General features: G+C 41.4%; 1 protein-coding gene and 1 long non-coding RNA gene across 5 annotated transcripts in view; both read right to left on the bottom strand.

The window, feature by feature from the left end:
• Positions 1–335: 335 nt before the first annotated feature.
• Positions 336–1,121, bottom strand: LOC26534257 (uncharacterized). Of its 3 annotated transcripts, none has more exons than XR_004469403.1 (2): positions 524–1,121; positions 336–379 (listed from the first exon to the last, which is right to left on the bottom strand). It is a non-coding gene; the product is annotated as an uncharacterized lncRNA (long non-coding RNA). The 3 variants fall into 3 exon arrangements; XR_004469404.1 differs by having other exon boundaries at positions 540–1,120; XR_004469405.1 differs by having other exon boundaries at positions 992–1,120.
• An 11,028-nt stretch (positions 1,122–12,149) lies between these two features.
• Positions 12,150–14,585, bottom strand: part of CadN2 (Cadherin-N2) — a 72,804-nt gene continuing 70,368 nt past the window's right edge. For both annotated transcript variants that reach the window (XM_001357019.4, XM_033380635.1), the window contains exons 11-13: positions 13,901–14,131; positions 13,626–13,799; positions 12,150–13,552 (exon numbers count right to left, since the gene is read on the bottom strand). In XM_001357019.4, coding sequence (XP_001357055.4) covers positions 13,251–13,552; positions 13,626–13,799; positions 13,901–14,131 — 707 coding nt within the window. In that variant the 3' untranslated portion in view covers positions 12,150–13,250. The remainder of the gene's footprint in view (positions 13,553–13,625; positions 13,800–13,900; positions 14,132–14,585) is intronic.

Raw genomic sequence — 14,585 nt, 5'->3', positions numbered from 1 at the left:
ATTACTGAAATTATATTAAAGAAGTGAAGGCCTCCCGACCAAATCTAAGATCTCACAAATTATAGCCGGAGAGCGAAAGAGGGGTTCCATTAAATGGAAGATATTTCACACAAAGGACTGGGCGACGGGGCGGGGGGATATTTCACAATGAGGGCATAAATCACAATTTGTTCGGATATATCAGATATAATGCTTACCAGGGATACAGTCCACTCCAATCGAATGTCCAGGGTTTCTCCTCCTCTGAAAAGTGAAAATTACACACCACAGGAAAATTGAAAAACGGAAAAACGGAAAAACACTTAAACTTTTTGGCTTGATCTCTTTATTTTTTGTGTGGCTTGCGGCTCTTTGTGGCATTCAAATGCGTTTCGTGGCACTAAAAATAAACACTTCATTATTAGAAACACATGGGGCACATGCAACCCTGTGGCAGGGGGCAATGAAACGGCACGGATAACGGGAATGGGAACGGGAGTGGGAATTGGAATGGGCAAAAGGGAAAGAACAATTTTATAAATACACTATGTTTCTCCTACTCCTTTTTCGTCGCTCTTCTTTTCTCGTGTTTTATCACTCGCCTCGCACTTTTGCGCACAGCACAGCGGAAATGTTGGAGGGGACTGTTGTCGTCCCGCCCGCAAAAAATATGCAAATGTACCGTTGAAACGGGAAAACCGCGAATGGATATGGCAATACCGAACGGTATACGTACGGAAAGGGAAAACGCACAAAACTCCGAAAATAACTTCAACGCGCGCGCGTCGGCACTAATGTAAGCAAAGCAAAGCGCATTTACCAAAGCAACAGCAACGAAAAAGTTTTCGTAATTTATGCGCTATATATTTTCCGTATTTTTCCGCCTGTTTTCCTCTCCATCAATATGGTAATGCTCGCCTTTACCGCTACTCCAATTCGAATTCACTTTTTATTCGCGCGCCTTCGAGTCCGCTTCGGTTTGTCCGCCTCTCGCTTGCTCTGTTTACTTTACCGTTCGTCGCTCAAATTTGAACTGGAAGCCCAAGCGCCGAAGCGACGAAGCACGAAGCAGGAGGAACGATCAACGATGATCGCTTCGCGTCGCGTCGCGTCGTGTCGAACTTCGAGCGATGCCATGCGGAGATCTGGATTTTGTGGATCTTCTTCTTCCAGCAGCAGCGACGCCAGAGAGCGAGAGAGACAGAGACACAGAGAGAATCCACAATTTGACCCCATGCGCAGGGCGCTGTGCTTGCACGTGCTGCCACAAGAGAGAGCGAAAACATGATAATGTGAGAGAGTGGCAGACGGAGAGAGAGCGCAGGCAAAAGCCAGAGAGAGCATAGCAACTGAAAAAGCCGGCAAAAATGATCTCTGTGTCTCTCTCTGTCTCTGTCTCTGGCGTCTCTGTTTATGTTTTGAACGAAAAACCGGCGGGAAAGAGAAGCTAAATGCGGAATACACTTGATGGAACTGATGGGATAGTTGAGGAAGAGAAGAGCAATTTATAAAGTTTCATCTTCTATTAGTTCTCAATTGAAACAATGTGGCAATGGGTTCTATGTGAGATTTTTGAATTTTTGCCGGTTTCATGACCTTTAAGTGATCTATTAGTGCCAACTGCTACTTTAGCAGGTGAGACTAGTTATTATATTTAACGAAAAACCCAAACTAGGCCTTAAATATTCCACCAGTTTCGATGTTTTTGCTTCTGTAGTCTTTGATCATTGGATCGGAAAGAGTGGGAAGAAGGAAAGGGAATGACGGAAAGCAATTTTTTAACTAGTTTCCCAACAAGTTCTGAAGGTGTTTACTTAAACAAGTCCTTAAGATTGTAGGAATGTGTTAAGCAGTTGAATAAAATCCCTCAGCTAATCTCTCATATGAAAGGTCGTCGTCCAATACAAGCGAGGCGATTGTGCAGGGCTGTTTTCATAAGTCCACTAAGTGGCTTATTGACCCCTTCCTGAGAGAGTCCAGAAAAGCTTTCAGACATACCTAGTATCACTCTAGTAGCACCTTCTAGTGGCACTACTTTAGCGAATGCTGAACATGGAATTTCAGTCTTTAATCTACAAACTTTTGCTACCATTCCAGATGAAAGTCCGCTTAGATTTGGAAATTTCGTTGAACCCAAAGTTCGAAATGTTCTCACGATAGCCCCCGGGGGGAGGGAGCTTGGTCCCGTTATCATAAGCAACCTTGAAACATTACCCGCTGAATGCGGTCATCCGATGGTCTTTAGCGAAAAGGATGACAGGGCGAAAAATGGTGCTGTTAAAAAATACTTAAATAAAAAGTTGTCACTGCGAAATGTGCAAGTGAAGATGACCGAGTGAGAGGGGAGATCGGACAAGGAGGGAGATCGGGAGTAGCCTCGAAAGAGTGCACTAAAATGCGCTAATGTGGAACCCAGCCAGAGAGCAGAGACCCAGAGACCAGAGACAGACCTGACCCAGAGACAACGAATGTCATGGATGGCTGGGAACCAGTTTTATCCCCCACTCCCCACGGGCCGAGCCATTGAAAATGTGTGACAATTATGAAAGGCGATCGACGGCGAGATATTGATGGCCTGGCGGACAACAACAAAAGACTTCCCATATAGACAAAAGCCGCCGCCAGACAGGGACAGAAAGCTCTCTTAGATAATCATCTCGCATACAAAAGCCCTCACAAAACAAGCGCAAAAATGGAAAAGAGGAGAACGAGCAGAAAGAGCAGCAAGAGCAGAGAGAGAGAGAGAGAGAGAGAGAGAGGAACAAAATACGAGTAAAAACAAATAAATAAGAATTCTTTTCAAGCGTAACGGAAGTCGTTGAGAGCTAAATGGTCAACGGGCCAGTGGGCAATGATTAAGAACGGGCTAACAAGCTGCTACCGGATGCTAAAGCCGTCTAAATAGTCTACTTATAACTGAAATTCGAGAATTTGTTCTATGCAGGGGGGGCCGGGGGGAACTCAACTGTGGATTGTTAGGGGGTTCTGGGAGGTATTTTAGCGGGTTCAATGTCTATTTTTGGAAGGTTTGAACTTGGGATAGTTATGGCAGGAAGATTTAGGAAGGTACTATGTATCTATGTGGAATAATCAAGACCTATACTTATGGTTAAATTGTTTGACAAAGCTCATTGGTGAACTTCAGAACTTCTTTGGAAACTCCAAAAGTGTTTTGGAAATAATCTTTGTCCATTAAAAAATATAAATGGTATTTTTTTTTTATTTGTTCAGTGATTATTTTGTATTTTCACAATATAGATTGAAAATTCATACAGTATTGTATCATATATACAAGAAAAAAAAAGATTGAAAAATCTCTATGTACCTATAATAATTTTTTTAAGACAAAAAGTTTAAACAATTTTTATATACCAAAAATAATAAAAATTTCTCAATTGTTTTGTTTTATAAACAAAATATAAACGCACTCAAATAATTGTTTTATCTTATTTAAAAAATGGTTAAAATTTATGTCACTTTAGAATCAATTTTTGGATATGTATAAGACTTAGGATCGTCAATATATTGAGTAAAATATAGCAAAGAAGAGAGATCAAAGGTTTCGGAATGGAATGGGCTTCATAGCCAATGTATAAGGGATATATTTGGGCACTCAAATGGGACAATTTATAGACAGAGATACATATCTGTATGCCTAAAAGGACACAGCCACCACACCTCTCCCCCCTTGATAAACAAATGAATGTCATACAAAACTTATGATTATTTAATACAATTTTAGTCTATTTCCATTTCAATTTGAATTCCGCCCAAAGTTTGATATAATTTAGGTTGAAAATATACATGGAATTTCCCAATCAAAGTCAGGTTCTGGTTTCATTTCTCATTTTCACTCGACTGCTCGAGTATCGAATAATTTTGTATTAATATTCAACGTATACGAAATCCGCGCCTCCATATAAATAATTAGACATATTTATGTGTTCATAAATATCTCAGATATGATTCTCAGTTTCTCTAAAGCCGCCGCTCTACTCCACAATACTCGTAACTGAAAGCCAATCCAGTTTTGTTGTGGAAAGAATCGAAAGGTTCGGCAGCTTTTAATTAAAATGCGATAAAAGTGAGAAAATTCGTTGCGGTTTGTCTAAATGGGCTCCACAAAAAAAAGAGGCAATCAAAAAACCGTAGCATGAAAAACCCCCAAAGGGGAAATGGAGAAAAAAATAGAGAAATGTATAAAAATCAACGATTTCTTATCCCACTTTTGGTGCGCACTTATTTATGTAAATCTTGTCGCTGTCGTCTCTCTCTCTCCATCTCCCTCTCCCCCTCTCTGTGGGCAAACAACTAAAATGCATTTGTGGAGCAAACCGATCCAATCCAAGCCAATCCAATCCAATCGAATCGAATCCCAGGCAAGCCAATCCAATCCGCTTCCAATGGCCACTCGAGACTTTGAAGGCAAAAGCCTATTGAATAATATTCGATTTGATTTTCGCTACAAACGCTGTATAAATACACTTTTCCAACTCCTCTGCCCTCCTCCCTCCCTCCTGCCCCCACCATGGCCTTCGTCTGTATTTTTGTCGGCTTAATCACTTAGTTACTTGATTTTCCACTTTATGACGGATTATGTGTAAATCTTTGACAAGTATCCGAAAAAGTAGACGAAGAAGCGAACAATATATCGAACATTTGTTCACTTTCTGGGCTATGGGAAAGGTGGGGCTCTTGAATCATTAATCATTGAGGTATTTGCTCATTGTTTGGCTGGCTGGAAGCGGTAAGATGATTAAATATTTACCAGTTACCAGACATGTATTATATCTTCCTTTTCGGCCTGGTTTTTACTGCATTTTTGAGTGATTTTCGCGCCAAAAACACTGATCAATATCCGACATTCCAGCTTTAATGAAATCTTAATCTTACATTTCTGGAAATTCCCTTAAATTCTACCCATTCCTTCTACCCTTCGAACCTAATTAATTTCTTAAACAGTGCACGTTTCTTATTGAAATAATCAAAATATATTGACTTAAAAGCGAGTAGAAGCTTAAGGCCATGTTTTAAGACCAGTTCTAAAAGAGAAGGCAGAGAAAAATGGGAAGAAAAACTCATAAAACCGCCAAACGCAGCACGTGATAAACGCACTTAACAGGTAACACCCATTTGGTGGAATGATGGATTGCCAACAAGGGGAGACCCTGAGAGACAAGGAGGGAGTATGCGAGAAAGAGAAAGGGCGATGGAGATGGAGGAACAAGTTCTTGGAGCGAAGAAAACTGCAGTGCAGCAGCCACAGAAGCGAAGACAACAATTGGTAGCAGCAGATCCCAAAAAAAAAAACAAGAGAAATCGGGTGTACCTTTGGGAGACGAATATTTAAGAGTTACAGGAGCTATCTGTGCATATTTTCCAGATTTTTAATTAATTTTTAGATATTCAGTGGGTTAATAACAGTATTTGTTTGGATTACAAACACGATAGAAGGGCTTGAAGATTGGTAGTAATTCCTATAATATATATACAATTTATTCCAACTAACTTCGACTCGGAATATTCCGCATATTCAGAGTTTTTGCTTTGATAATACCTTAAATATACATACCATAAGATAGAGGATTTTGATACAAATTCGGTTTTTGATCCAATCATGGCGGATCTGTGGGACCTGTGGGAAAACAGGGCGGCGCCCACTTAATGGATTCAATTCATAAATAAATTCCCTTTATTCCAATATATACGCTCTAGGGTCTCTGGTGTCGAAAATCCTTTCAGTGCTTCCCCAAATACTCCACAAAATCGTAGTATCCATTGGAAGGGAATACAAAACAGTAAGCTCCAATCTGCCACAGTGCCACGCGTTTCAAAATGCTCCCAAGATGCCGCTGCCTCCAACTCCGACCGCCATTCCATTCCACTGTCTTTCTTACCCCAACCCACGGCCCCCAGTTAATGTGAATGAGGGCCGTTTAGAATCGGTGGCGGAGGAGCAGAAGGAGCGGCTCCGGGGACAGTTCATAAACTTCTGGCAGGGGCCGCCGTTGGGTCGCGGCGAGAAAGTTGAGAAGCGCAGAAATTAGTTAGAAAGACGTGCGTAAGGTGTGTTCCGGACACTTTTGGACCCGCGAGAAGAGCAGCGGGTCACGGCATGGCATGCTTTTGGGACTCTTCTCATTGCGTCCGTCCGTCCGTCAGTCAGGCAGTCACTCTGCTCCGTCAGTCATTAAAACTGACGCGTCTGCTCTCAAACAGAAAACTTTTTTGACAAAACAGCATAAAAAAAAGATTATGCTCTTGCCTGCATTTTGGCCAGCAGCACGATAAAAGTGTCAGCTCCAAAAGTTTGGCTGCCACAACAGTGGCTTGGCCGGCAACAAAAAAGATTAAAAGGATTGAGAGTGCAAAAGGGGGCGAAGGGGGGTGGACAGACGAGACAAATGGCTGGCGTGGAACGAGGTCAGTCCTGGAATTGGGTGCAAATATTAGCAAATAAATTAATTTCAATTTTAAGGTTGAAGTTGATTGAAACTTTGTTTGGATGGAGCCCAGCCCCAGGGGTGGCATTCCCTGAAGGCGGAGTATTCCTTTGGAATTTCTGTCACTCGTTTGGACAAAACGGAAGAGATTAAAGATAAGATTAAATATGAAATGAATAATAAAACAATAGTTGTTGTTTCACAAGCAAAAAGTGCATGCCATACATCTTTTGACAGCAGCTTGTTGATGTTTATTCAACCATAATAGATCCCATAATATACATACTAACTATGTATGTACTAACTATGTATTAGCTCTATGTATAGCAGGGGCTGGCGCAAGATGAAAGCGAGTGTGCAGGGGCCTTTTCCAGCATTAAGCACAGCTCTTCCTCAATAAGTCTTTCACTAAATTAGCTTTAAACTTTTTGTAGCCCAAAAGGAGCCTCAAAATTCATTAAAAAATGTCCGCTCTTAAATGAAAACAGAGTAAAACAGACCGAAAAATATCCTACATATTTCTGTTGAAGCTTTCAATGCTCTTAAAGTTTTTGGGGAAATTAAGTAAAATATAGTTTAAAATAAAATTGGTATAAATTTTCATTAGTTCCATTAATTAATCTAAATGATCTTCCCAAGAAGTTTAAGTACGTTCTACTGACTTTAAAATCTTTAAATTATATGTGTTTTTGTGTATCCTGAGTCCTGAGTCCTGAGTCCTGAGTCCTGTAGTCCTGAGAAATTTAAAGACCAGCTCTTCTATTCCATTCCTTAATGCAAATCCTGACTCCTCTCTCATTTATCATTCTCTCATCAACTTTCAAATCAAAAACTTGTGACCCCTTGGCTAGGGTATAGTGGCAGGTTGTAAAGCATGTCACTGCCACTGCCACAGCCACAGCCGCAACATCAACAGCACTCAACAAGAGCAAAGAGCAAACCGGCGGTCTTTTGGCAAAGGTCAACGACAAGCCTCCCCACAAAACACACAAGAACCAGAACATAACCAGAACAGAACAGAACGGAGCAGAAGGGAGCAGAACCGGAGAGAACATTCCCCAAAAACAGCCTCCAGTTGGCAGCTCATTATTGATTTTTGGTCAAAGTCTCGCAGAAACATAAAATATGGAAAAATGCAAAAACGCTGAACAAAATTGTGTTTAAATTTATTACAATTAACAGCAAATTTTGCCGACTGCCTGTTAGAGTTGTCTATTTTAATAATTAACAAATTGTGCGTTGATTAAAAACCTCATTAATTAAATATGTATCGAGGCATATGACATCTACCCCCCGCTTGTTTTTCCCCCCCACGATCTCTGACAACAAATTAACGCCGTTTTTTTTTTTTCATTTGTCATTAAAAATGAATTTTAACACTCAACAGCTCGGGGCTTGACTTTTATCTGAAGAGTGTCCAACGGCATTTTGATGGGAGATTTCTGCAGAATTTATCATCATATTTTCAAATGTCAATCAAACTATTTTCGATTTCGATTTAGCTGCTATTCCTTCATTCATCTGGTTTTGAAATGTCAATTCTCGGGGCTTTTAGTCGACTTTCTTTCTGGAGATATTTCGATTTTTTTTAAGAGTATTTCTATAATTTCCATATGAATATATGCCTTTCTTTCTCCAAATATCATGCCCAAAGTTTTCTATTTTTCTCGGCAGGTTTTCATCTGTTCCTCAAAGGGTATTCCTTCGACTTCTTTTTCCATCTTTCCGTCCCACATTAAGGGTATCTATCGGTCAGCTTTCCGCCTTTCTATCGTTTTTTTCTGCTCGGCTTTTCCATACATCTCTTGCTGTCAGCAGCGGACAAAAATTTAGTAATTTAAATTGATTTATCCGACTAGAAATAAATAAATATCTCTGGCACACTCTCCAGTCAGCCGCACACTATTTCGGGCCACTAATTAAATTTAATTTCTCCTTGATTAAAGGCATTTATTTCGATGTTGGCATGTTTTCAGGGTTTCTGGTCTTCTGGTAGTTTTGACAGCCCCGACAGCCATGTCTTCCGTCTCTTCCCACCTGACACGTTCAATTATTAATTGTATGATTGATGGTTTCGCACAACGTGTGGTCTCCTCCACTCCCCCCCCACCCCACCCCCATCCACAGTCCTCAATCCACATTCCCCACTTCGTTTGTTTCGCATTAGCAGCCAGTGGCATGGAGAGCGTCTCCATGGGGAGCTAAATAGTCCGCGCGAAGCTTTTTTGTAGGTCTCCGATTTGGGCGTGAGAATCCCCCTATTTCTCGCTTCTTTTCTCAATTGTTTTCTTCAATGAAGTGCGCTGATTAGTTCGGGTTGCCGTGCTGTCCATATAAATGTAATTTGTCTTCAGGGAGAAGCTTTCAAAACTTAAAAGTCATCCGAAATATATGTTAGGAACGAGTTCTTTTGCTACCTTAAGTTTTGTAATGGGGCCACGCAATAGATTCAATTTCTTGATTAGCTAAATAAAGTGCTGTGTCATCATCCAGTGACCTCTTAAATATTTAAAAAGGTTTGACATCTTTCATTTAATGCATTTCTGGAATATAAACTATAATTGTTTTACATTTTCGGAGACCTTTAGATAATTTTCCATCATTAACAGGTATTCCTCATATTTTGGAAAATCAATGGGTACACCAGAGACCTACGAATTTTCATATACAGGGTCCTGTTATTGGGATCGAATGTGTAAAAGATTATTTGCTCAAAACTCTTAAGAAATATGAATATTACTTGGATGCCGCTTTCGTACAGTTCTAATAAAAATCTTGTATATTTTGGTATCTAAATGGAGGAGGGGGCTCCTCCTCATGCTCCTCTGTAGATATTTATAGAGGATAAGTTTCCAAAAAATAAACTAATGATTTCTGCAACGATTCATTTCAAATAATATTTCACGGAATTGCAGCGTGTACACACTGAAATGGCGTAGTTTACTTTAGATGAATGTTAAGTAGGAGTGCTAGCATAGTTTACAACATGTGGAGTAGGTGGCGCTATTGAGCAACTTGCTCTCTGTGAAATGCTCGCTGCTACACATAATCATCTGTGGGCTCACTGTCATAGAACTTGGAAAATATTTAGAAAATGAGAAAACCATTCAATTTAAGTAATTATTCCAAAAGTATAAATCTTTTCTGAAATATCATTGTATCTTCTGTTAATTTTCCTCCACAGAAAATGGATTTTTTCTTCCATTTTCTGTAATATGAATTTCCCCTGGATAAGCCCATCATTTGATTTCCATTCCTCTGACCTTTTCTAAAAGTGGATCCCCAAAGTAGCCACGTGCAAGTAAAACTTGATGCTAATGTGATCGTTTATTTAAAATTTCAATGAATTTTAATTTCCGTAGGTTAATTTTAATGCCTTGCGCATTTTTGGCCATTTTCCGTGTCCATTTCCCTGCTATGCACTCGCTATAAGTCCATTGTACAGCGGAAAACGCCCCTCAGTAGACCAAAAATCAATTAAAAATAATAACAAACATCGGGGCTAATGTTGTTGGCCATTTTCGCTAAGTAACGGCCCGGGGAATGGCGAATGGAAATGGAAAATTCACAAAACAAATGCAAATCGGAGAGGAGAGGAGAGGAGAGAAGTGGAGCCTATGAAAAAGGCTGGAAAAATGAATCTGCGTGGAAGCGACAGCACTAATCCATGAAGATTTTTTTAGCCAGCAACAAAGAGCGGGCGCGGAAGAATGTGGGGGATAGAAATAATTAAATAAATTGCATGATTTTTAATAATTTAGAGAACTGCAAGCTCATGGTGCAAATCGGGCGAGAATCTCTGTAATTAGCATAAAATTTGACTAACTGGAGGGCTGGTCGAAAGGGGGCACGGCAGGTCATGGGTCGGGGCGGGGTGGGGTGGAAGGCCAACGGTTCGGATGGAGGGCAATACCAAAACTGCATTTGTATTTCCGGCATGAAAGTCAATAATATTATTAAAATATTCCAACATAAATTAGGTATCTTTTTCAGGGGATTTTCGGGTAGGGAATATTAATATTTAAGTGTGGGCTATATGTTGATTTTCGGGATACTGTTTAAAGGGAAAGGAATCACCAATTATTTCCCAATCAGAATCGGATCTTTGTAGTGTGTCCAGGAGGAGGATATGGCAGCCTAAAGGAGAGTCCTTGGAGCTAAGTACGAAGGGAGTTTCTCTGAATGTTCTCTGAAGGGAGGAGGGATCTAAGCCTAAGTCTAATGCGGATAAATTCAATGATTCAGAGTCCACATCTTAGGGTCTTAGGCTGCTCCATTCAACAGCCTTCGAGTCCCCTTCTCTCGGCTGTCGACAGTCAAGAAGGTTTCAAGTACCACACGCTACTCGTTGGTATGAAAGCAACGAGTATATAATGTTCTTTATCCCATAAAGATTACAGGTTCTTCATTAGCAAAACCCTAAAGATCAGCTTCAAGTCCCCCAGCAAACAGAGCATAAATCCCAGTACCGACAGACCCCATTGTTCTGACTTTTTCCTGTTGTTGCAGCTACTAGTCGTTAAAGTAAATTAACAGCTCTCTCTCTCTCTCTCCCACTCTCTGGCCAGCCCTGAAAGTAGTTCCTTTTGTGGAGCCCCAAGCCCCACCCTTTCGAGTGCATCGAGTGGGCCGGAGTGTGCGTGCCAGTCCTTCGAGTTATGATTCGATGCTTATGGCATGTAGCCATGTTGCCCCATCCATCTGTGCGGGGCATGATGCATGTACGAGTGTGTGCGTGTGTGGCATCCTTGGCCGCTTGTCGGGAATCGGTGTTAATGCCACTAATTGACTTGCCGCGTGTTTGCCTGAATGCCGATTGCGGATAGGGCCTGATTAACCGTCAATTTCAATCCCTCTAATATTTAGCTTGGCCCTTGTGGACCCTGTTTAACTGCCTTCAACTAATACCAGGCATTAATTCAAGGCTTTCCTTCGTTTAGGTATCGATGGCTCAAAAGCTGCATCATTTATTATGTAGAAGGAGCTTCACCAGCACCAGCAGCAGTAACCTGAACCGAACAAAAATTTCAAAGGTCGTTGCTCAGCCATTTTATGGCCTAGAAGAAATGGTTCCGCACCGCACCGCAGCCTCCGACAGCTTCTGGTTTTTGTAAAAGGCAATGCCTGTTCCCCTGTCAAACGCTTCGTTGGTCCTTCAGGCGTTGAAAGTCGGTTCTCTTCCATGCCGACACCTTTCCCGGGGACTTAACGGGGCATTACGGTCGAGGAATGCCAGAATGTCTGCCCAGGAAGCACAGAGAATGCGAAAAACACAACCAAGGATCATTAGGCAGTGTCAACAAGCGGATTGCCTGATTGGCCAACATCCAAAATTGATGGAAAATTCATGGAAAACGCATAGAAAACCCATAGAAAAGAGCAACCCATTCGTTGTGGTATTTTTTTTTTTGTTTTGGGGCTTTATTGATTTTTAAAAAAGTATTCTTAAATGCTAACTACTAACAAATTGTCCATTAACTAACGTAAATTTAATTAACCCTTTTATTTTTTGTTTTTTTATATCGTTTTTGTTGTTGCATATGACTCATAATTTAATACATATTACAATATTATTATATTCAATATTTTTGTGTGTTCCGTTTTCTGTTTTGGATTCCGTTGTTGTTGTTGTTGTTTCTTTTCGGGGATAGAATCTATCTAGTGTATTGGCTAGTAAATGCAGAAATATGAAATTTGTTTGATCAACACTCGTTTTCTGTTTTTTCAGTTTTTCTGTTTTTTGGGTAATTAAATTTATGTTTAATTGTAGTTTAATTAGTCTATTAGTTGGTTTTCGCTTTAATTGCCTTGAATTTAATTTAATCATACAATTACAGAATTTAATATGTACAAAATTATGTTACATTCACCCAGTTTTTTTTCCCCCTCATTTAGTTTTTGAAATTCCAGCCAAAAGTTGTTTTTTTCCCCCCTTTGTTCCGGAAACTTTTGCGGCCACGTGTGGGTGTCCGCCGGTGTGGGCTCCGTGGCACCGACAGCTTCAGGTGCTACCTGGTGGGCAATCGGACACGTTCCCCAAACGGTGGCACCGCAAAGTTGCACTGTTTCCCCGGCGTACGGCGGGGGTCTGGTTTTCGGTTCGACTTACGTGCTAGAGAGCCCACGCCGTATTTATACAGGGTCTTTAACTAGTATTTTTCAAGTTTTATAAACTCTTTTAGTAGGCTTAAAGTACTTATATATTCGTAGTGTTTTTCGCTTGAATTTCTTTGATTTCTTAGTTGGTTCGATAGAAAATCATTGAGAAGAATAAGGAAGGAATGTACAGAGAGGAAGATACAGAACAGAGGGACCTAAACAGATATCCTTAGGGTTGAAATAAAGTAAGGACAGAAGAGGGTAGAACCTTGAAGAAAGTAATATAAGTTCTACTAAAAATTGGCCCATAGAATTACCCAGAATTGTAAATGCAATACAAGTTGGTCCTTAAAGTGGAAGAGTCTGAAAGATAGGGCATTCAGTAGTAAAAATAGTGCTTCCAAGAAGTAAATCGAAATGAGGGAAAGAAGTATACTTTTAGTAGGAATCGAAATCGGATGCACACCCTTCTATAGCTTATTCGTTAGAACAGTTATCAGCTTATATTAGTCTTAAATTCCACAGTTAAACCACAAATATATCCGTTTATATATATATATAATACATTGAATTGTAATCCTAGCCAGACACACGAATACACAAAACATATTTTCGGTTGGAGAGTGTGCTCTCCCCTCGCCAACACCCTTCCGCCGGATAATGGCATGGCATATGGCCATAATGCTTACAGCTGAAACATCGGTTTAACTACAACTTAACTATTTATTTTTATAATACAACTTTGTCGGCATCGGGCTTGGGGCAGCCACCGCCGGGCCCGGCACCGCTGCCCGTTGCAGCCACAGCGAGGACACCGCTGTCCGCCGGCAAGGATACTGCTCCTCCTGCAGCTGCTGCCGCTGCTCCTTTTGATGATGATGATGGTGTTGGTGTTGCTGCTGCTGCTGCTGCCCCGTCCGTGGGGGGCTGCTTGGCTTTCGCCTTATCGTGCACGTACATGGCGGCGAGCGCATTGAAACGTGGACCCCAATTTTGTAAATAGTTAAAGTCTTGATTCTCATCATCAGTGCCTGCAGAACAGAGGGAACAAGAGCTGCATTAGAGGGCTCCTTATGGAGGGGCAGGGGCAGGGGCACGCGGTACCTGAGGCCAACGAGCTGAGGGACTCTGCTATGCTGCCACTCCCCTCGAAGGTGAAGTTCCGCAGGTCATCGAAGGGCGGGGCATTGGGATCCTTGTCGATGCGCTGCTTCCGCTCCTCCATCAGATAGGCCACATTCAGCTCCTGGCCGGGCGGCAGCAGTGTCATCACAGGATCTACACCCAAGACAAACATTACCACAATTACTGGGGCACTTCCCACACGAGGGCACATGTGCCACACGACGACACACGCCACATCGCGGCTGTTTACTCACAGATGATGGGCATCTTGCAGGCGGCAATGTCCGGCGGCATGGAGCCGCCACCTTGGGCGCTGATTGGTATTTGCAGTGGCGTTATATCGAAGGCCGTCATATCATCCTCGCCGCCGCCCTCGTCCTCGTAGCTGATTACCGTTTCGCGCACATCCTTCTCCGGTCCAGAGCGCTTCTTCTTTTTGGTCGTTTTTCGTTTCCGAGAGTACAGTACAAAGATCAGGGCCAGAACTGAAAGCAAACGAAACGTTATTTAATATTACGCGTTTTCATAAGTGCATACGAGAGGTGCAACAATTTAAAAGTACATATGTATGTCGGATCCAAGTATTATTTTCAGTTTATTCCGAGATGAGCTCTACGAAATTGTTTGCAGTGTTCTCTTCCGTTGCCCTCTTTACAATTTTCCGCTTTTTATTGTCCCCTGCCTCTAGAATTGCGAGTGAGAGAGTGGGTGGGGAGAGCAACGACTCGCTCAGTGAGGATCAAAAGGGACAAGAAAAAGAGAGCGCGCGTTGAGCGTATGTGTGCCTTGTATATGTATGTATGTAGAAAAAAGGAACGACACAGCGCGCTGCAGCGGAACAAAAAAGAAACAATTTATGCAAAAAAATATGTTTATCCACATATGTAAATAACACATACATACTTAAATATATACACATTTGTATATCAGAAATTTCTG

The sequence above is a fragment of the Drosophila pseudoobscura genome, chromosome 4 (genome assembly GCF_009870125.1).
Source record: "Drosophila pseudoobscura strain MV-25-SWS-2005 chromosome 4, UCI_Dpse_MV25, whole genome shotgun sequence".
NCBI lineage: Eukaryota > Metazoa > Arthropoda > Insecta > Diptera > Drosophilidae > Drosophila > Drosophila pseudoobscura.
This window is presented reverse-complemented; position numbering and strand designations above follow the sequence as displayed.